At 44.7% G+C, this 22,244-nt stretch overlaps 1 protein-coding gene across 1 annotated transcript in view; it reads left to right on the plus strand.

Annotated features, from left to right (window-relative positions):
• Positions 1 to 22,244, plus strand: part of MACF1 (microtubule actin crosslinking factor 1) — a 350,069-nt gene that overhangs the window by 309,653 nt on the left and 18,172 nt on the right. Inside the window, 19 exon segments of the mRNA XM_032227099.1 lie at positions 1,717 to 1,876; positions 3,262 to 3,588; positions 5,019 to 5,103; positions 5,383 to 5,624; positions 5,829 to 6,035; positions 7,090 to 7,209; positions 8,828 to 8,935; positions 9,049 to 9,267; positions 10,031 to 10,234; positions 11,220 to 11,228; positions 12,494 to 12,725; positions 12,856 to 13,082; positions 13,579 to 13,701; positions 14,014 to 14,115; positions 14,920 to 15,021; positions 15,115 to 15,288; positions 15,981 to 16,136; positions 16,757 to 16,954; positions 21,974 to 22,102. Of these exon segments, the coding sequence (XP_032082990.1) occupies positions 1,717 to 1,876; positions 3,262 to 3,588; positions 5,019 to 5,103; positions 5,383 to 5,624; positions 5,829 to 6,035; positions 7,090 to 7,209; positions 8,828 to 8,935; positions 9,049 to 9,267; positions 10,031 to 10,234; positions 11,220 to 11,228; positions 12,494 to 12,725; positions 12,856 to 13,082; positions 13,579 to 13,701; positions 14,014 to 14,115; positions 14,920 to 15,021; positions 15,115 to 15,288; positions 15,981 to 16,136; positions 16,757 to 16,954; positions 21,974 to 22,102 (3,124 nt within the window).

The following is a 22,244-nucleotide window of genomic DNA, read 5'->3' on the forward strand; positions in this document are numbered from 1 at the left end:
CCTTTGATTTTTTTTCTGCCTAAATGTAAAGTTTTGCTTTTCTCCACATTAAAATTAATTTTGTTGGAAAATTATGTAAATAGGGAGGGCATCCACCCTCCCCGCCATCTTGTTAGAGTGATCCTAGGACCTCTTCTTATGCTCATCAACTCCAAAAGTAGTATATCCCTGGCTTAATAGCTCTATCTTTAATTATGCTTTCCAGGTCCAGCCCTTCAAAGTAGGCCAGGTGGGGGATGAGACATCAAAAAACTGCTAGGCTCTTCATTATTATCACAGGATACAATAATAGAATCTTGAAAGGCTGTCAGAAGATCTTTCCATCCCTTCTTATACTGAACAGAATCAATTATCTTGAGTTTCCTTCTTACCCTTCTTTCCAGGAACTGAATTATTAACAGGTCTACCTTTCAGGATTATCTCCATGGAGAGATGTTAGTCTAGTTTGCCTGTCATTTTCTAGCTCCTGCTAGCTTGGTTTTTCTTTTCCTATCACCTAATAAGGACACTGACTAGAATGATTTCAGCAATTTCACATTTGTATTATTTACAGATTCCCAGTTGAATACCATGAACATCTAGCAGGTGATGGTTTTTTGAATTGTTTCATCCATATGTAATTCTTAATTCATCCTTTCTTTGAACAGTCGATACCATGTTGATGTTACAGTCATCGACATTTATTTACTGAAGACCAGTGAAAAGTTTCATTCTATTTCTCTCTATTCTTCCTCTCTCTTCCTTAAGAATTTCTTTGTGTTCTTACCCTTCAACTTCTTCCATGGCTAATTTCTAAAGAAATGTCTGATTGTGCCTGATGCCTCTAATTAAAGGGGAATCACTGCTCAAACTGAAGTCAAGCTACATGTTATACAGGACAACTGGGACAGGCCAAGAATGGGAAAGGAAGAGACCCTATAATCTACATTGGTACAGCCGGTTTTTCTAGGACTTTGGGGATTTTGCAGTTTCCATCTGCTTCAGTGTTGCAAGAAATTGTGCCACCCATTTGCAGTATTCATGATCACATGATTCAAGGACTACAAATGATGATTCAAGGACTTCATGCCCCTTCCATTTTTGGGGACTGGAATTGGAAGTAGTCTGTAGCCTTTGCATTAATTTCTTGATCAAATTTGCTTCTCTAATGTTAATATTAGTTGCAATCTGCCTTTCCTTTTAAGATGGCCTCATACGTTACTGAGGGTTCTGGAATGCGGGAATCCACATCTGTGGCTCACATTGTGCACTTTCTCTGAGCAACCCGACAGTCACACCAACAGTCAAGTAGAGGTTTAGGCTGCTCCTCCTTCCTCCAAAAAATTCAGAAGCCCCAACAACTTTGCTAGAGAAAAATTGCACTACTTCCAGCTGCTTAGTTTCAGTGTATTTAAAATTATTTATTGTTATTTTCAGTGAGGTTCACTGGTCTCCAATTTCTTTTAAAAATAATTCAGCATTTGGCCATAGTGAGAGGGAAAAACAGAGCAGCAAGATGTTCTGTCTTTCCCACAATTTAATCTGTTCAAGTGTTGTGCTACACCAGAATACATCATGGCTTAATGTTCTTTCCTGGCCAGATTAGGGAGCTGTAATGGGGCATAAGAGAATCCGTGGAACAGCTGTAATTGTTCACGGCTCTCAATTAGCCTCACCAGGAATCTTCCATTGTCTCACAGACGTTGATTTCTGCACGGTTTTGTTTCCTTTCCACAGGCAAAGTCAGCTGGAGGAGATCCTGGTTTTGGCCAGGCAGTTCCACGAGACATCAGAGCCCACCTCTGAGTGGTTGTCGGTGACTGAAAAGAAACTGGCCAATTCCGAGCCCATTGGGACTCAGACGGCCAAAATCCAGCAGCAGATTGCACGGCACAAGGTGGGCAAGTGGTTGCCAAGCAGTTCAGAAATGGGTAGGAGGGCACCAGGCACCGATTATCTTGCTGTGAAGGGAGATTTCGGAGTGAGACTCCTGGGGGGTTGTGAGAATAAACAATGCAGGGGTTAAAGACAAAATGCCAAGGTGGCCCTTCGGTGTTGGGAGGCTCCCTCTGAAGTGAATCTGGGTGGCTCATCCCCTAATAGGGTCCAGTGGAGAGTCTCGTGGCCTAACAATATCCAGGCGAGGTGGACTGTCTGCCCTTAGTATTCTGGATGTCTGCTCAGAAGCATCAGAGGTTCCAGGGCAGCTTTTCTTCAAGGGTCTCCTGTAGAATCTGGCTGTTCAGTGGGCATTGGTAGAAATAATACAGTCAAGTTCTCTTCTCTCCTGCCATCATGTAATCTGAGCAAGATTTCACTGGAGTGGTTTGATACGTCTCTCTCAATGGTGGCTGGGGCTTCCCAGAGAAGTCACAGCATTTTCCTTTGATCTATGCCACCTTTTCCACAGGGCCATCAAGCAGTGGCTATGGCTCCATTCGGTCAACGGATGCATGGTCAGGGACGGGGCACCGAAGAGGGCAGTCAAAGCCCTCGGGAGAACCATGGGGGATCAACGCAGTCATTCCCCTTGGAGGCGGTTTCATTTTCCAGGCATGTGTGGCCCATTCATCGGACCCATCAGCCCTACTGTAACCCAGGCCCCGTCTTTCCCTTACGCCCAACTGGGCTGGCACATCTGTATCTAAGGGGCAGGATCTGTGCTTGGGCCGGCACGTTGCCTTGGCTGGCTCCTTGACAAAGATTGTGGAGCATTGGGGCTGTTGCTTTGGGTGTGGCTGTTCCTCCTCTTAGCTTCAGTTTGAAGAAAACCCCTCAGGTGCCTTCCATTCTCCCCTCTCAAGCCAGGTGTGGTGTCCTCTGGCCAGAGCCTTTTTTCTTCTTTCCTAAGAAGCAGTGATAAACATTCCCATAGATGTGTGCCTATTATTTCTTAGCATTAAAGACACACTGGGTTGTGATAGCTTATTCAACAAACCCTGGCTTAAAATGCTGAATTACTACCATTTGCAAAACAAGTTAGTAATCGTCATGTTGGAGCACTTAAAACAAGTTGTAGTATATCTCAATACTGTCTCAATACTTATATGGATCCCGGAAAAAGAAAATCCTTTTTTTTTATTTTTGTTGTTATAGTTCTTTATTTGAAACTGTTATTTTAGTAAATGATAGTTTTGCATTTACACAATTTTCAGTCATATTCACCATTTTAGTTGTGTTTTAATTTTCCCACTTTGTGTTTTCCATTTTCAACCATGCATTTCTGTTTGCTTGTTTTTTGTTTCCTCTTTTGTTCTTTCCCTTAAACTCCTGGATTTCCAGGCGCTAGAGGAGGAGATAGACAATCAGGCCATGTCGGTGACTCAGGTGGTCAGCATTGGCCATTCCCTGGCCTTGCTGAGCTGCCGTGCTGAGCAGGCCTCCCTGGCCGAGAAGCTTGACCTGCTTGAGTCCCGGTACGCTGAGGTTTCTGACCGATGTGGCCGGAAGGCTGTCCTCCTCGAACAGGCTCTGTCCAATGCCCGGCTCTTTGGGGAGGATGAAGTGGAGGTGCTGAACTGGTTGGCTGAGGTTGAAGACAGGCTCAGCTTGGTGTCCGTCAAGGATTACAGACGAGAGGTCCTGCAGCAGCAACATTCTGGCCAGCTGGTATTAATCCGTCTTTCCCCATCTTTCATGATTGTGTTTATTTTGCTTCCCTGTTCCTGTTGATTTGAACCATTTCATTTTGATCTTCACCAAATCAAAGCTAGGGATGGAGGGAGGGAGTCCCTGAGGGCACAGCTTTCAGGATGCGGCCATGTGCTCCCGCGGGCACAGTCTTCTTGCAAAAAAAAGGGCACAGTTTAGTGCATCAGCAAGTGTGTTTCATGGATGGTTTGGTTCTGGTATCTCTATTTAAAGAAGAACAACGCAGCAGGATTATTTTTCTCCCCGTGGAGAACCTCTAACCTGACCCTTCTGAAGCTCCTTCCTCTCACAGTCCGGCCTCTCGCTGAAGGACAGTTTTGGACCTAGTGCAGCCCTCCTCCTTTGCAGCCTGCGGTTTCTGCAGAGAAGTAAAAGGAGGCCTGCAATGGGGAGGGGGGGTGACGTGACCCCAGTGACCGTTGCCTTGAGGGAGGACCAGAAAAGAAGCTGGAAGATATGACAATCCACAGGGAACGACCTTCTGTGCATTACAGGTGGAAGGTGTGCTGTGAGAATAGGTGCCCTCTGGGGAATTCAGGTGGATTTGTTAACTGGAACAGCAGTAAGCCAAGGACTGATTGTGTTAGCAGGGTGGATAGTGGAAGAATCCAACAGGCTTTCTTTCTCAAGCTCTGGCCTTCGTTTCAGATTGACAAGATGGTTGTAGCTTTGGGGTCAAGGAGAGGTCCGAGAATTCCCTTCCGCCCTACTCAAGCCTTCAGTCTTGGGCTGCTCTCTGATGACTCCCCTGTTTGGCATAGGAGGCGAGCATTTTTCCTTGTTGCCTGTTCAAGGCATCTCTCTTACCCTGGCTGCATCTGCTGCTCAGAGCCCTCACACGCACACACACAGACACACATTTAGGCACTAGCCTCTTGGGCAGACTTCATCTACCACAATGTGTGCTGATTCAATTTGCTTGCTCTGATGGGAGTTGTTTTATTTTATTTTATTTATGTACTAAAGGAACAAAAGATCTTCCCGTTGAGATCTGGACCCTTACTACCCTTCCGGCCTTCCACAAAGCGACCAAGACCTGGCTGTTCCGGCAGGCCTGGGGCTGTTGATGTATCCAGCCCCATCCTAAGTTATGAATGTTGTTGAACTTTTAATGTTGTTTTTTTATTATTTTGTATGTCCCCCCCCTTTTTTTTTTTACCTGTAAGCCGCCCTGAGTCTCTTTGAGAGTGGGCGGCATACAAACAAACAAACAAAATAAATAAATAAATAAATAAATAAATAAATAAATAAATAAATAAATAAATAAATAAATAAATAAATATAACAGAACAGGGATAAGCAGCATTTAAAACCCCCAAATCACACAAAAGCCTAAGATCTTTTCCAGGGACGTTTCTGAGCGTGGGTTTTTCCCCTCCCCCACCTAGGCTTTGAATGATGAGATTGTGAACCGCAAGAAGCACGTTGACCAGGCCATCAAGAATGGGCAGGCCCTCCTGAAACAAACCACAGGTAGGAGAGGAAAAGATGCCAGGCAATGGCTGCCCCTGCTTGCGCCAGTCCACACCTGCACCCACACACTCTTTCGCCCAGAGATTCCACAATTGGGACTGTGTAGGATGCATGTGCCCGTGGAAAACTCTGCCAAATACAGAAACCAAGTCCAAAATTCTGCATGGGTGGGATGGTCAACAAGTCAGACCTTGCATGGGCAGCTTGAGGACACCCAACTATACCCTGGATCCCCATTCCATGACTTTTTCAAGCCAAACCCTTGGTGATCCTCTGCAGGGGAAGAGGTGCTGCTCATCCAAGAGAAACTGGATGGCATCAAGACCCGCTACTCGGATATCACCGCTGCCAGCTCAAAGGCTCTCCGCACACTGGAGCAGGCACGGCAGCTGGCCACCAAGTTCCAGTCAACACATGAAGAGTTGACAGTCTGGATGGGTCAGGTGGAAGAGGAGCTGATGTCTGGGGGAGGACATTCCCCCACCGGCGAACAGATCCCTCAATTCCAGCAGAGGCAGAAGGTAAGGGGCTTTCGGGGAAGCCAGGGTCCAGGCCTGATCAGAGAAGGCCCTCTTCTCCCGGCCTCTGCTTCTCAGTGAGAAGCTTCCCTCGTTCTCAGCAGAAAGAGTGGTCACAGCTCTCTCCTTGCGTTTGGTCACTTGACAAAGCCACGCCTGGCCCAGCTGGAGGGCACAATCTCAGAAAGTGGCCTTCTCTCCCCCTAGGAACTAAAGAAGGAGGTGATGGAACATCAGATTATTCTGGACACAGTGAACGAAGTCAGCCATGCCCTCCTTGAACTGGTCCCTTGGCGAGCCCGTGAAGGACTAGATAAGCTGGTTTCAGACACCAACGAGCGGTATAAAGCCACCAGTGACACCATCAACCAGCGGGTGGCAGAGATAGATGCTGCCATCCAAAGATCTCAGCAGGTAGGCTGGCAGTTCCTTGTAAACCATTGTCAATGCAGACACAGCTCTCAGGGAGGTTTGTCTAAGCATGAGACATGTGCAGGTTGTTTTGCCCCACCCCTAAGCCAGTCCTTAGAAATCCTGCATGAATGCAGAATCCTAGCACCAGGGACTAAAAGACGTTATCCCCATGTTTCCTGGGTACAAATGCAGAGTTTTTAAACTCCATCCTGGCTTCTGGTTTCTTGCGCCTGACAGGGGACCTTTTAGGGTAGGGGCATTCTTTGAGGGCCATGCAGTGTGTTGAGGACCTTGTTCCACACCTGAGCAGGATTTGTCCTTTGAGGGAGGTTTTTGTGGTTTGAGGGATAAAATGCATGGAGCAAAACATTTGGGTCTCACTCAATCTGGGAACAGCAGAACAACTGCTGGGGAGAGGCAAATAGCTTCCAGTCTCTCCCAAAAAGAAAGTTTAGCTTCTTATGGACAGATCATTCTGTGATTATGGACTGCCCCCCCCACCTGCTTTTTCTGCCTTCAAAAAATTTGCCCCAGCTCCTTTCCTTGCATGCAGCACCAGGCTGGAATTCACTTGCTCTTCTGTAGCACTGCCTTTGCTAGTCCCCTGTGCTCCAGATGTCTGGCCCAGAATATTTAAGAGGTCCCAGGTAGGGAAGGTGTATGCAGAGAGAAGTAAACGCCCTCTACCTATCAGTGGTTCCTTAACAACTCCATGCCCTTTCCTGAGCTTGCAAGAAGCCAGGGGTTTCCTCGAAATGCATGTTGGCATTCAGGATACATTGAAGAGGTGGCGAAGGGCCAGTCACCATTGCTGCCACCTGAACTCAAAAAGGTATTTTCCTGAGGCTTCTAGGGAGGCCTCCAGAGTGATACCACTCCTTTAAGGAAAGGCTGGCAGGTAAAAGGAGGGTGAAGCACTCAATCTGAAGCACCTTTGCTTTCCCCAGTCCAGATCCTGTGTACTTTGTGTATGCAGCTTTGTTGATACTGCACCATCTCTGCTTTTGCCAGCTAGTTTCCCCAGCTAACTTGGCTGTGCTCTCTTCTCTGACAGTACGAGCAGGCAGCCGATGCGGAACTCGCCTGGGTTGCTGAGACCAGACGGAAGCTGTTGGCGCTTGGTCCAGTTAGGTTGGAGCAGGACCAGACCACTGCCCAGCTGCAGGTGCAGAAGGTACGCAATGGGGCTAAGATGGCAGAGATTTTGGAGTAGCCAGATTGGAAGATGGAGCAGAATTAGGCTGGCTGAATGGGGAAAGGGAGCTAGAGACTATTAGGTAAGCTTCCCATTGGGAGAGCGAGTGCATTTAGAGAAGCGCTGTGAGAGTTGTGTTGGAGAACACACAAACCAGCATACAGAGACACTGCAGTTTAAATAGGCTTTTGCTTTCATGGAAATAGAGGTATCAGAGTCCATCAAACAGTCCAAGTCATACACGGATAAGACAGTCAGTCATCAATGTCTTTCAGTTAAGGGATAATCCAAATAACATAATCCATAATCATACAAACAGTCTGGTACTCAAAGTTTGCTAGCAGTTGCAAAACTTACAATAGCTCACGGCATTTTCTAACAGCCAGCTTCCAAAACACTCAGATCAGATCAGCCCAGCATCTAACAAACAGAGAGCTAACAGTCATTCTGGCTCCCTCTTATGGCCGATTGAGGAAAACAGAAACCAATCACATTTTACAGTATGATTTAAAGAAACAGGTATAGCATTGTTACATGATTTATATATTGCCAACCCAACCGTTAGATTATATTCCTAACAGAGACCATGTTAAGTTCAGGGGGTGATTGGAGAAGATGGTCTGGATGAAGGAAAAGGGATGGCAGAGCTGGATGTTTCCCAGGCAGCGAAGAAGAATTGTTGGGATTTACCATTCTTGAGAGATGCATTGGGCCCCCGTTGGGTGGAAAATACAATGTTTTAAAGCAATGCAGACAAAGACTTAACACCATGAAACCAACAATTAAATCAGTGAGGACTTAATCCTCACTTGAGGAGGCAAAGCTAAAGCTACAGGCTTGCTTTGACTGCACTGACTGGAATGTGTTCGAAGATTAAGGGACCTCTGCAAACTTGGATGAACTCACCGATACTGTAACATCATATGACAGTTTTTGTGAAGACCTATGTGTGCCGACCAGAAACCTGAGAATATACAGTAACAATAAACCTTGGTTCACAGCTAAACTTAAGCAGCTACGTCATTCCAAAGAGGAAGCCTATAGAAAAGGTGATAGACTGCGGTACAATCAGGCCAGAAAAGTATTAACTGAAAAGCTAAGGAATCCGTTCTCAACAAATGAACCAGCAAACGTGTGGAAAACTCTTAAAAACATCACCGGTTATGGGAAACCTTCTTCCCAAGGTGTAGGAAATCAACACCTGGCAGATGACCTGAATGTGTTGTACTGCAGATTTGAGACAAAACTACTGCTACCCATCTCCACAATGCCTATCCCAGACACACCAATTGATAACTTATTAGTAACCTTGACTATCATTAAGTGTTGTATCTTTTTATTCTTGATGAATGTATTTTTATTCTCTTTATGTCCACTGAGAGCATCTGCGCCAAAGACAAATTCCTTGTGTGTCCAATGACACTTGGCCAAGAAAGATTTCTATTTTATTCTATTCTATAACGGACACGGTGTCTTTAGCTAGTCAGGAGCACCCAGGAAGCAGTGCAGACAGAACGAATGTGCAGGGTGGCGGGAGACCCAAGCATGGCTTGTGTTTTATAGTTCAGCTCTGTTACCATCATTTCCTTTCATGTAGGCCTTCTCTATCGACATTATTCGTCACAAAGATTCTGTGGATGAACTGCTCAGCCAACGAACAGAGATTTTCGGAACTTGTGGAGAGGAGCAGAAAGTCATGCTGCAGGTAGACCTCGGGGCCTAGGAAACGCTGAGGGAGGTTCCTAGGGTACTTTGGAAATCCACGCTTTGGAGGATGGAGGCCCGTTGGCCGCCCCAAACTCTGCCCTTCTTCCACAGGAGAAGACGGAGTCTCTTCTGAAGCAGTATGATGCAACCAGCCACCTCCACTCGGAGCGCTATGCTCGCCTGGAACGGGCCCAGGTCCTGGTCAACCAATTCTGGGAGACCTATGAAGAGCTGAGTCCTTGGGTTGAGGAGACCCAAGCATTGATTGGGCAGCTTCCCCCTCCAGCAATTGACCACGAGCACCTCAAGCAGCAGCAGGAAGATATGAGGGTAAGTGGGCATAGGGGGCCTCCGTGCGTCTGCATGCCGTTGGGAAATGCTGAATTGATGCTGCAGGGCTTAGAAAGGGACCCCTGTTACATTCATTTGAGTGGAACTGTGAGCAGGGAAAGCAGCTGCCACTCCTGGCCTTTGAGCGGTTCCGCTGGGTTTGAAGTGATACCAGGACGCTGAAAAAAGGGGGGCTGGCAAATCAACCTGTGTGGTGATTGAAAGCAGTCACCTGGAGAAACAGGAGGTTACCTGGCCAAATGGTGCCAACTGCGCGGGAGAGAGGGGAGGAAGCCTTCCTTGGCTGATCTCAGCCTTGCTAAGAAGACAGATTTGTTCCTCATTGGGCTCACTGGCTGGGCCTGCTATAGGGTAGGCACCTGGGGCTTCGGATTAGCTGGGCAAACGTGGTCTGCACCGACTGAGCCAAACCCTGGCAGATTCAGCCAACTGAGACGAAAACAAAGCCTGACTAGTGCAGGGCACAAAGATGGATGTTGTGCTTAAAGAGAGAGAGAGAGAGAGAGAAGGTGGAGGTCCAATTTCCTTGCTTGGTGTTCACACTAAACCCGCATGCTGGGTTTTCCACTCTCGACTGAGGTTGCTAAAGTTTTTGAAACTCAAAGGAAATAATTGACTATATCTAGCAATGCTTTATTTTTCAGAGCCAGTAGATGTTTGGGGCTTTAAGTGCTACCACTTTGTTTTATCTCGTGGGGTCATTGCTTGCTTTTTCTATACTTGATTTTTTTTTTCTTTATAGCAACTGAGGGAATCCATTGCTGAACACAAGCCCCACATTGACAAGCTGCTGAAAATTGGCCCTCAACTGACGGAACTGAACCCCGAGGAAGGGGCCATGGTGCAGGGGAAGTACTTTGCCGCAGAAGCCACCTACTCCCGCATCAAGGAAGAGGTCCGCCAGCGGGCTCAGGCCCTTGACGAGGCCATCTCCCAGTCAACGCAGGTTTGGGAACACATCACTGGCTTTGCAGAGGGGCAAGATCTGATGGGAACAGGGGAGCTCAGAAGAGGAGAGGTAGAATCAGGGGGGTCTCTTTGGGGGAGCCGCACCTTTGCATTAGGGCTACACTTGTTGAAGATGCTGCTTGCTGTCAGATGAAGCGGCGGGGGGCTGGGTCTTCGCCTTCGGTCGATGGGCCAGGGGGCAGCCCCTCCCCCATCTTCTGCCAGAGTAGGTGCCTAGGGCTGGGGGGACCATTTTGTTACCCTCTGTTAGGCAGCTCTTGCAGCCAAACCGCCCACCGTGCCAAGTAACATCTGTGGTTTGGAAGGCCAATGAGCAGAGAAGGGAGCCGGACCAGAAGGAGGCCAGGGAAACTGCAGGCCATCTGGTTCCAGCAGGAATCTCCTGCCCCAGAAGCACATCTGGGCTTGGGAAGGGAGTCCTGGCTTCCTCCTTGAGAGTAGGAGCAGCTGGGTGTGGAAGAGCCTTCTTAGGGGACTACAGAAGTAGAAGGTGGGATTGGAGGGCTGGAAGGGACCTTCACAGAGGTTTTGGTGGAGACAAATGGAACTTTGACAAAGAAATTCTATTCTGAAGAGAAACAGAGATGGGGTGGGTGTAGATTTTTTTTATCAGATTCATTTAATTTCCTTTTTGGCACCACCATCTTTTGGATATATGCAAAGAATCACATTTGTTGTCCCTTCATGTCAATTTGTTTTGTTGATTGATAATGCGGTTATGTTGGATTTTGTTCTGTGTCACATCTCTGAAAGTCATTCTAGGATATGTATTTTTATATTATTTTAGTCATTTCTGCTCCCTTTAGTTTACCCCCGCATTAATGCTGAGTTTTTCCTCCTCCACCCCGTCTCATCACCCTCCCACTGTGGAATGTCTCCCCTGTTGTCTGTTTCGGTGCCCATTTACCGCCTTCCCTGCGTGCTCGCCACCATTCATTGTTGTGTTGACTCCACCATGACAGATTGCAGAGGTAAGGATCCCCTCATCACATGACCAACTTCCTGCCCTCTGAATTAGCTAAGCCAATGTTCATTAGAAGACGTCCTCCTCCAGAACTCCATTCCATCCGCTTGAGGGCAGCAGAAATCCTCTCGCCTCCAGGAATAGTCAACCTTCCAGGGTGAATGCTGAGCTCGACTGTGGGAAACTCCCCAGTTGCCTAATTAGCAGTGTCTTCTGCTGCTGCTGCAGATAGTTTGGAGAGAACAGAATCACCTTACTGTCTTTGTGACTCACTCTCTCTCTCTCTCTCTCTCTCTCTCTCACTCTCTCACTCTCTCACTCTCTCACTCTCTCACTCTCACTCACTCACTCACTCACTCACTCACTCACTCACCGAGACCATGCGTGTTAGTCCTGGAGAAAGCAAAGGTGGCAGGGAACAAGTACTGGCATATCTCACTTTCTCTGCCTTTAGCCCTCCCCCCAACTCCCTAGAGAAGCCAGAGTGTGTCCTCCCTCCCGTTCCCTCCCCCCATTGCCAGGATTCCGCCCAGCAACAAATTTGGCTTAACGGGGGTTACTGTGAGCAGTTCCTGGAGGGAAAGGACAGTCCAAGTGTTTGGTTCCCCTCAGATTGTACCTCACTGGTTGGGTTCCACAACCCCAGAGCTGCTCCTTGTTCCAGGGTGGGGAGCCTTGGAATTCAGGCAGGTGGCAGGAACCATTGTAATGTGGCTGCAGAAGGGCAGATGCCCCTTCAGACATGAGCTTGGAGGCCAGTTGATGCTCCTCACAGAAAGGAAATGGGTTTTATTAGGAAAAGACCCGAACAGAGGCACACACTTCACACCCAAAGCTTAAGGATTTGGAAGTTAGTGATATAATCTGCCTTGGCTGGGCCTTAGTTCTCATTTTAATTCCCTAACTTGAATCCATAATACATTTAGGCCTTCAAGAGTAGGACAGCGGGTTGACCTTTCCCTTCACAAATTCCTAGCAGATCACAAAGTGTGAGTTTGTGGTTAACAAAGAGAGTGGACAATAGACTACGTTTGACATAACTAATGCCATGAAATATTTGACTTCAGGATTTGCTCTTAGTCACACAACCAGTTTTGCAAAAAGTTGGTGTCTTGGAATTAATCATTCCCCCCAAAATCTGACATTCCAAAAGAATTTGCAAAGATTGCACATAGAGAAGAGCATGTTGACTAAGAAGAATCAGTCAAAGCAGCAAAGATGTAAATGTGCCGTTTGCACACTAGAACCTCACTCCTCATTCCTTCCCTTCAGTTCCATGACAAGATAGAGCCGATGCTGGAGATGCTGGAGACGCTGTCTTCCCGCCTGCGCATGCCTCCCTTGATCCCAGCCGAGGTGGAGAAGATCCGTGAGTGCATTGGTGACAATAAAAATGCCACGCTGGAGCTGGAGAAGCTGCAGCCATCCTTCGAAGGACTGAAGCGCCGGGGAGAGGAACTTATCGGACGATCCCAGGGGGCAGACAGGGACCTGGCAGCCAAAAGTAAGGCATTAGAACCGCTGGAAACCCAGGACGGGCACACGGCCTCTCTTCCTTGGTGTGGCCTAAGATGCAGAGAGGCACAGGCTTCCTAGCACAGAACATGGGTTTAATCCTCCTTGTTCTGTTTCAGACATCCAGGATAAATTAGATCACATGGTATTTTTCTGGGAAGACATCAAAGCTCGAGCTGAGGAACGCGAGATCAAGTTCCTTGATGTCCTGGAGCTGGCGGAAAAGTTCTGGTATGACATGGCTGCCCTCCTAACCACCATCCGGGATACCCAAGACATTGTCCATGATCTGGAAAGTCCTGGGATTGATCCATCCATAATCAAACAGCAGATTGAAGCAGCCGAGGTAGGAAGACAGAAAATTTCATCCTTTCTCACAAATTGGACATAACTTGAGTCCTTCAAGCGAGCTGTGATGGCCAGGAAGGGAAATGTAGCCTTGGCAGAAGGTTTAGGAAGGGAGGCCTCTTCATTCTAGTTTCCTATTCAGAGCAATCCCTGGAACTGCATTTGGGTGGGTTCTGTTGGAAAGAAAGACCTTGTTCTTTTCTAAGAATACACTTTAGAATGTTTCTTCAATATAATAGCTTTCAAATAACGATCCGCAGAGTGAAAATGACTTGGTGAAAAATCTGAAAATATCCCATTCTTTGATGTACTTATACATTTGTGTGCTACCTTGTATTTTTTTTTCTATAGCAAAGGTATATATTACTCTACAAGCATCATCCTCCAGAATAAACTCTGATTGCAAAGACAATTTCAGAAACACAGTTGCTGTTATGTGTGAGTTGTTCTGATAGGCAAATTGTGCTCCTCTGTTTCTTGATCCTCTCCTGTAGACCATCAAGGAAGAGACAGACGGTTTGCATGAAGAACTGGAATTCATCCGAATCCTGGGGGCCGATCTGATTTTCGCCTGTGGGGAGATGGAGAAACCAGAAGTTAAGAAAAGCATTGATGAGGTAGGTAATAGTCATCTCAGATTTGGACTGAAGGGCTTTGATGGGACGTTGGGAGGAGGGACAGGGAGGCCAAACAGACACCTGCGTACGACTCCTCCTAATCTGCTTGGCAAGAAATTCATGCCACTGGCAGCCCAGCCAGGTGGAAGGGCATGGCAGACAGCGGGCCAGAGATGCTTGGTCTGAGCTGCTCCCTCTCCCCCTCCACTGACCTGGGCACCTCTGCCAAATGCCCCCCTGCCACAGTGCCCTGTCACCAGCGCCCACCCTGGCAAATTGTGCATTTCTGTGCATTTCTTCCTGTCCTTGCAGCTGAACGGTGCCTGGGAACATCTGAACAGAACCTGGAAGGAGAGGCTGGAGAAGCTGGAGGAGGCCATGCAGAATGCAGTGCAGTATCAGGATAATCTGCAGGTGAGGCCAGAGGGCCTGAAAGGAGCAGGGGGGGGAGGCATCTGTCTATGCAGGAGGGCTGCCAAGAAAGCTCTCCCTTTGGAACTCTTGGCCTTAGGAGGTTTCCTGGCAATGTCACTGTGGGGGGGGGGGAGGATTTGGAGGGCTAAGGTGGGAAACCAATGCAGAGACCTAGATTACTGAAGCCCACACCTCCTAGGTCATTCTCACACCAAGAACCAGGCCAGTGAAATGGAGCGATGGCTGCTGGAGTTGAGCGGAGCACTTTATGCCCATTTTCTGGGCTTAGAGGGGCTCAAGGGTGTTACGAAGGTCCTTAGCATCCCCATTTTAGTTTCGTGTGCTAGGAAGAGCCCAACAATTCTGCAGTTCAAATCCAGCCATTTTGCCGCTGAGTTTAAGGCGCATGAACTTTGACTGCTTTTGAGGTGGTGGAGGATGAGTAAATGTCATGGACTGAAGATTGCCCACCCCTTTACACCTAATGGGAAGCCAAAGGATGGGAGGGTTGGGGGCAGAGGTGAACTTCCTCTCTGGGATTGAGTGCAGCCTGTAATGGTCTTGTGCTGCGCTGAAGCACTGGTGTCCTGGCCAACGCAAGGAGTAGTGTCATTAGACTGGAAGGAGACAGAGTCTTAAGAAGATGGGAATGCTGGGAGTCAATGAAGCCTTGGGGCCTCTGTGCAGAGACCCAGGAGGAGTGTGTCTCAGAACAGCCAGAGTTGGGAAAGAGCAAAGTACATCGTTTGGTAGGATGGAAGTTAACTAGGTTCTCCTTTATTTGTGTCCATGTTCTACTTTCAGGCTATGTTTGACTGGCTAGATAACACAGTGATTAAACTGTGCAACATGTCCCCGGTGGGCACAGATCTCAACACTGTCAAAGAGCAACTGAATGAGATGAAGGTGTGTGCCAAGCAAGATATTTCTCCAAATCTTGAGGCGTCTGTGGTGATAGTAGTAGTATAGAACATCATCCTCATTTTGTACTCTCTGCAGGAGTTCAAAACAGAAGTATACCAGCAGCAAATAGAGATGGAGAAGCTGAATCACCAGGGAGAACTTTTGCTCAAAAAAGCCACAGATGAGACAGACCGAGACATCATCAGAGAGCCACTAACAGAACTGAAGCATCTTTGGGAGAATCTGAGTGAAAAAATAGCTCATCGACAGGTATGGCAAAGCCCCAGGCACAGGATTGGTTGGTTGGTTGGTTGGTTGGTTGGTTGGTTGGTTGGTTGGTTGGTTGGTTGGTTGGTTGGTTGGTTGGTTGGATCGATCGATCGATCCTTTCTGAGTTAAGGTAATAGCTCCCACCTTTTCCTTAAGAAAGAGCTCCTCCCAGGTGGATCCTAATCCTCATCTGACTGCATCTGAAGAGGCTTTGGCTGGTTTGCACCTGCTGGAAATTACCAGGAAGACTTTCTGTCTGGAGCAAACTTTTTCAACCTTGGCCACTTTTAGATATGTGGACTTCAATTCCCAGAATACCCCAGCCAGCAGAATTCTGAGAGCTGAAATCCACACATCTTAATGATACTAAAATTGAGAGGCACTGGTCTGGAGACTGCATGAAATATTTTAAAATATTTTAAAATATTTATAGTTTTCTTTTTCTGAGCAGTAACATTGTTTTTTATTGTCAATTAGCCAGTCTTTGGCTTTTCTTCTATTTGATTTTTCAGCCTGACTTTTGCATTTTTGTATTTGATACTCTTAACTTTACAAGTTGTTAGTTTTATTGTATTGTTTTATTGTAGTTGTATTGTTAAAAAATCATAGTGAATCTTCTTGAGCACCACTGGTTGGAGTGGAAAGGCGTGATAAAATGCCCTTAAAACCCCCTTTTTCTTTTCCTTAAACAGCACAAGCTGGAAGGGTCTCTCTTGGCCCTCGGCCAGTTCCAGCATGCCCTGGCTGAGCTTATGGCATGGCTGACCCACACCGAAGAGCTGCTGGATTCCCAGAGGCCCATCAACGGGGACCCCAAAGTCATTGAAGTGGAGTTGGCCAAGCACCATGTGAGTGCAAGGGGTGTGTGTGCATGGAGTCCTCTGGCAGGGATGCTGTCCCAGAAAAGAATCCTGCTTTGATTTACATTATTTTTCAGGGTCTTGAGGGCCAAATACCTGCACTAGCTTGATGACAGAAGCCATTCAGCTCCTTTTGGTTCCCAGGGCTTTTCCCCCTAGAGTCTCTGTGGTCTTTATTTTAACATCTTATCAACCTGCTGCTGTAAAGTAGTCAGGAAAGTAGTGAAACTACAGATTTAGTGGTCAGGATCCTTTAGCCATGGGTGATTAAATAGCCTGCAACCCTCAAACTGCACTCTCTCCACAGGAAACACCCCTTCTGAGGCCATTGCAGATCAGTGAAGCTGCCTTTTGAGATGGGGGACGGGGGCTGGTAGTCCACAGGGGTCAGATCAGAGCACAAAAGGGCCACATTGGGCCTAGGAGAACTAATCGCTCCCCTCCAGGTAGCATCTTCTCCTCTGCTTCTGAAGGCAAATTAAGGGGCAAGAAGGGGCCGCCTCGAAAGTGCTCCTTGATGTTTTCAGTTTGAGTTACCTTCTGCTAAGGCAAAGCTTTAAGCTGAGCTCTTTTTAATAAGGACCCATATTTTCCCAATCCCATCCTAGGTACTGAAAAATGATGTGTTGGCCCACCAAGCCACAGTGGAGACTGTGAACAAGGCTGGCAATGAACTCCTGGAATCCAGTGCAACGGATGATGCCAGCAGTCTCCGGAACCGGCTGGAGACCATGAACTCCTGCTGGGAGTCAGTCCTGCAGAAGACGGAAGTGCGGGAGCAGCAGCTGCAGGCAACCCTTCAGCAGGTAGGCAGGGGTGGGAGGGGCGGGTCTGCCAGTCTAATGAGCTGGCAAGGTGGAGACGATGCAAGGGAAGAGCATTTGCCTCCTCTGACCCTCTTGGAAACAGCCCAACCAAGGAATCTCTAAGACCACCCCCGCCCCCGCAGACAGGCAAGGCACCAGAGTATAAACTGACAGCAAACAGCATTCCTTAATAGCACTGGTGATGTTACCTAGTTAGGTAATGAAATGTCTGCAAGAAAACAATCAAGCTCAGAGAGCGCCAGGGGCCCCTCTGAGTCTCTTGCCCTACCCTGGTTCTGTGTCAGAGAGTGGCGTTCCTCTTGTGTTGGTTTTTTTTTATATATAAACTTTTTTTAAATTTTTGTTACATAGACAACACATACACACAATAATGAAGAAACAAAAAAAAACAAAAAAGAAAAAAAAACACAGAAAAGGAAAAAAAAACCATCATCACATACAGCATGTCGTTTGGTTACAGGTGTTTTAAAATTTATCATTCTTATATATTTATTATTTCATTTAATAGGTTATAATTTAGTATCATTTCTTATTCCCTTACCTGTGCTAATCTATCCTAACTATATTTCCCCACACACACACTTTGTATCTCTCTATTATATATATATTTAATACACACAATAATAATAATAATAAAAAAAACACAAAAAGAAAAAAAAACCATCATCACATACAGCATGTCGTTTGGTTACAGGTGTTAACATCACATCCTCGAATAATATTTACCATCTCAGACTTTTCATCTAGTATAACTAAATACCTCGCTTTCATTCTACAATATATATTCAGTTGCCATTAGTATTATTTTCCCCCCAGAAAATATACTTATGTTCGTTATTATCCTTGTACTTCATACTTTCAAACAGAGATCTTATTCCTTCATTTTTCAACAAAACGTCACTACATATATATACCAATTTTCAATTATTCCCTTATTAAAATTATTTATCAGCAGCAGAATATCATTATAATACGTTCTTAACATTATACATTATATCACCAGACCTCTATTAAATATACATAAAATCATTATTATCCTTATCCTTTTTAAAGCAAAAAATTCTAAAATATTCAATTCATTGATATATTAATTTTTCATTGTATCATTGTTAGTTTATTTCACAGCATAGTTGTATCATTATTTAACTTCTTCAATTAAAGCATGAGTATATCATTTTTCATTTCCAAGTTTTTTCCCCCCTAGCCACTGATAAAACAAATCCCATATCTTATAAAATTGCTCATCCTTTTGTTCTCTAATTTCAAGTGTCAATTTACTCATTTCAGCACAGTCCATTATTTTTTGGATAACTTCTTCCTGTTTTGGTATTGTTTCATTTTTCCAGTTTTTTGCAAATACAATTCTGGCTGCTGTTAACACATTTACAATCAAATATTTTAAGTTTTTGTTGTAGATTTCTGGTATGATCCCCAATAAAAAGACCTCTGGTTTAAAGTCTATTTGTTTGTGTGTCATTTTCTCCAACCACACGTGGATTTTAGTCCAGTATCTTTTAGCTTCAGTGCAAGCCCACCACATGTGGTAGTATGAGCCAGGTGTCTGGTGACATTTCCAACATTTTTCTGATTTATTCTTGAACATTCTTGCGATTCTGGTCGGGGGTAGGTGCCACCTGTAAAACATCTTACACAAGTTTTCTCTATATGCGTAGACATTGCCATTTTATAATTTTGAGACCACAATTTCTGCCAATTCTCTAAGTCAATCCCATACCTAAAGTTTTTCCCCAAGCTATCATAGTTTCTTTAACTTGTTCTTCATGCAATTTAAACTCCAATAAATATCCATATAGTTTTTAATTACTTTTTCATCAGTGCCTGTTAAAATTTTGTCTAACTCAGTCATTTTATTGTAAAGACCTTTAGTTTTTCTATCCTCATTATATCTAGATTGTATCTGTACATATGAATACCAATTCATTTCCATCCCTTCTTGTTTCAACTCTTGAATAGATTTGAGCTCACCCTCTGCATTCAATAATTCTATATATCTAACTGTTTGTTCCTTTTTATATATTATTGGATATGAAAATGCTTCAATTGTTGATATCCAGACTGGAATTTTTAAGTAGTGTAATCTTTTTACCTTTTCCCAGTTTAATAACAACGCCTCCCTTACATAATGTCTTCTAAAATAACCATGTGCTTTAGTTCCCTTATACCATAAGAAAGCATGCCATCTCAACAGTAAATCATGACCTTCTACATTCAATAATCTAGAGTTTTTTAATGATATCCACTCCTTAATCCACATCACGTTTGTTGCTTGATAATATAGCTCCCAATCAGGTAGGCCAAATCCTCCTCTAGATCTAGCATCTTGTAGCAATTTAAGTTTTATTCTACCTTTTTTCCCTTGCCAAATAAATTTCAAAACTATTTTATTTAAATCTTGAAAAAAATCTTTACCCAATCTGATTGGGATTGTCTGAAACAGGTATAGAATTCTAGGTAAAATGTTCATTTTAATTGTAGAAATTCTTCCCATCATTGATAAGTGCAGATTTTCCCATTTCATCAGATCAGTCACTATTTGTTGTTTTAGTCTAATATAGTTGTCCTCCTTAAGAGTGCTACATCTAGGTGATAAGTATATCCCCAAATATTTAACCTTACTTGTAGTTTGAATCTGCAACATTTCTGACAACTCTTCCTTTTGTGTTGCTGGGATATTCTTTGTCATAATCTTTGTTTTATCTTTGTTTATTTTCAAGCCTGCTACTTTTCCATATTCCTCTATTCTTTCTAGCAGTTTGGGTGCTGTTTCTAGTGGATTTTCAAGGATAAAAACTAGGTCATCTGCAAACGCTTGTAGCTTATACTCTTCTCTCTTAATTTTCATTCCTCTTATTTCTTCTTCTTCTCTGATCTTTCTGTTAAGGACCTCTAGTGTTAAGACAAAAAGTAGTGTTGATAATGGGCAACCTTGTCTCGTACCTCTCTTTATTTCAATAGGATCTGTTAATTCTCCATTTACCATTATCTTTGCTGCTTTTTTCTGATATATCATTCGTATAGTTTGAGTAAATTTCTTACCAAAATTCGTCTGCTCCAGTTGTAAAAACATAAATTGCCAATTGATATTATCTGAACTAAGTTCCCTCCTTTTTCTTCTTCTATGTTTTGAAATCTTAAAAAGAATTCAGACCTATCCATCTCCCATTTTAATATTGCACTACTCTCTCTTTCAACATCGCTTAGTCTGCTCTCTAGCTTCTCGGTTTTCTTCTCTCCTTCTTGGATTTTATTTTCAATTTTTTGAATCCTGTCTTCATATTTTGTCATCCAGTTGTGCATACTTTCAATTTTCCCTTCCATTTTATCAACCTTTTGTACTATGCTTTGGTTTTGTTGTTCCATTACCTCCGTTTTTTTCCCATACTCTCAAACTTCTTTACAAGGGTGTCTAATTGTCATCCTTACTGTCAAGTCCTGCTTGCATTTTCTGCATCGCTTGCATGAGTGTTTCAAAATTTGCTCCTTTCTCTTTTTCATGCTGAAGCATTGGCTGTGTTGTCCTCTGGCCTCCCGCAGGTGAGGAGGCAGAAGTTGATGTAGAGCCAAGGGAGGCTGCTTTTCTACTCATAGTCAATTAGTATTAGAAGGTGGAAGATTATAAGTACAATGGGTGAAAGGCATAAGAGACAAAAGAGAGAAAAAGAGGAGAGATAGTGGAAGAATAAGGAAAGAAGGAAAAAAAGAGAGAGAAAGAGAGAAAGGAAAAAAAGAGAGAAAAAAGAAAAAACTCTTCAGACTATTTTGCTCAAAGTTTAAAGTGAGCCATCTATTGATGTCCCAATGTCTTAAAAAAAAATAGAAAAAGGAGACATAAAGTAAGAAAAGAACCACCACCCCTCCAAAAAAAGGAAGGGTGCTTCAAGCCACAAGTGGGGAAAAAAAGTGTATGTAGTCAAAAGGTCAAAAAGAGTCATCATAGGAAAAAAAAGAGTCAATATCTCCCCAACAAAATGGTATGAAAGTAATGTTGAAAAGAAAAAAGATGCCACCAAGCTAAAACAAATAGTCTTTCCAGACTCTTCCCCCCCCCCCTAAGATAAAAGTCTTTCCAAGGTCATTCTCAGCTCCTTCACGGCTCTGTTATTTAGTCTAACAGAAGTCCAGATAAGGAAAAAATAGCACCTGTGTAAATAAAGCTTTTCTTTTTAAGGGACAAACGAATTACAGGGGAAATTTTGGTAACAATAGTTCAAGTCCGCTAGATGGCAGTATTAGCTTGTAGCTTGCAGCTTGCATTAACTCTGTTAAAACTTCCGTAGCTTCAAAGTTAGAGATATCAACAGCAAAAAGAAGAACACAAAAAGCTGATTTAAATTACAAGAAAGTCCAGCCCGGTTTCCAAAGATAAAAAAAAAGGAACAGAAAAAATAATCGTTCAATTGGCAACGCTTATACTCGTCGCTTTTCTCACTAGTCAGCCTTATTTTAAGCTAAGTTTCCAAATTTAGAGTGTTCTCTTTCCAACAAAAAAAAAGATTTAAAACTCACACCAAACGACATGTTCTTATCCAGTCTCTTTAGGGCTATCCGCAGTTTCAGCAGCCTTATGGCTGGTCCGGAATCACTGGCAAAGAGGGGTTTCCCTAGGTCCCCAGAGACTTTGCGACCACTGGGTTTCCCTCTACCTTTCACTGTCTCTTCGGGACAGCTTAGATCCAAAAAAGAACCGTCCAAATGACCTGGTTTAGATGGTCCACTCAGGAGCTGCCTGAAAGTCCATCTTCTCACTGCTAAGCCCCGCCTTCTTCCATCATTCCTCTTGTGTTGTTGACTGGGTCGAGCTGCCCAGGGGTTTTAAAGATGTGGTTTTCAGGGCTTTTAAAAATATATTATTACATATCTTATATTGTATACTTACGAAGTATCATTTTGTAAGTTGGGATTTACTGGGAAATACGGCACTTGCTGATCTTGCACTTAAACCCACCAATGTTCCACCTTGTTCTCTGTGTGTCACAGGCCCAGGGCTTCCATGGTGAAATTGAAGACTTCCTTTTGTGGCTCACCAGGATGGAAAGTCAGCTGTCAGCTTCCAAACCAACGGGTGGGCTGCCAGAAACTGCTCGGGAACAACTGAACATCCACATGGTGAGTCATGGCAGCTGCATGCTGACTCCTTCAGAAATGGGGGATTTGGTCTGAGGAAGGGCTTTTGCAATAGTATAAGTAAGTGCCCCAAAGACAAATGGAAACCTTCCAAGAACAATTTGTGGGGGAGAGGCTTGATTAG

The sequence above is a fragment of the Thamnophis elegans genome, chromosome 12 (genome assembly GCF_009769535.1).
Source record: "Thamnophis elegans isolate rThaEle1 chromosome 12, rThaEle1.pri, whole genome shotgun sequence".
Lineage (NCBI taxonomy): Eukaryota > Metazoa > Chordata > Lepidosauria > Squamata > Colubridae > Thamnophis > Thamnophis elegans.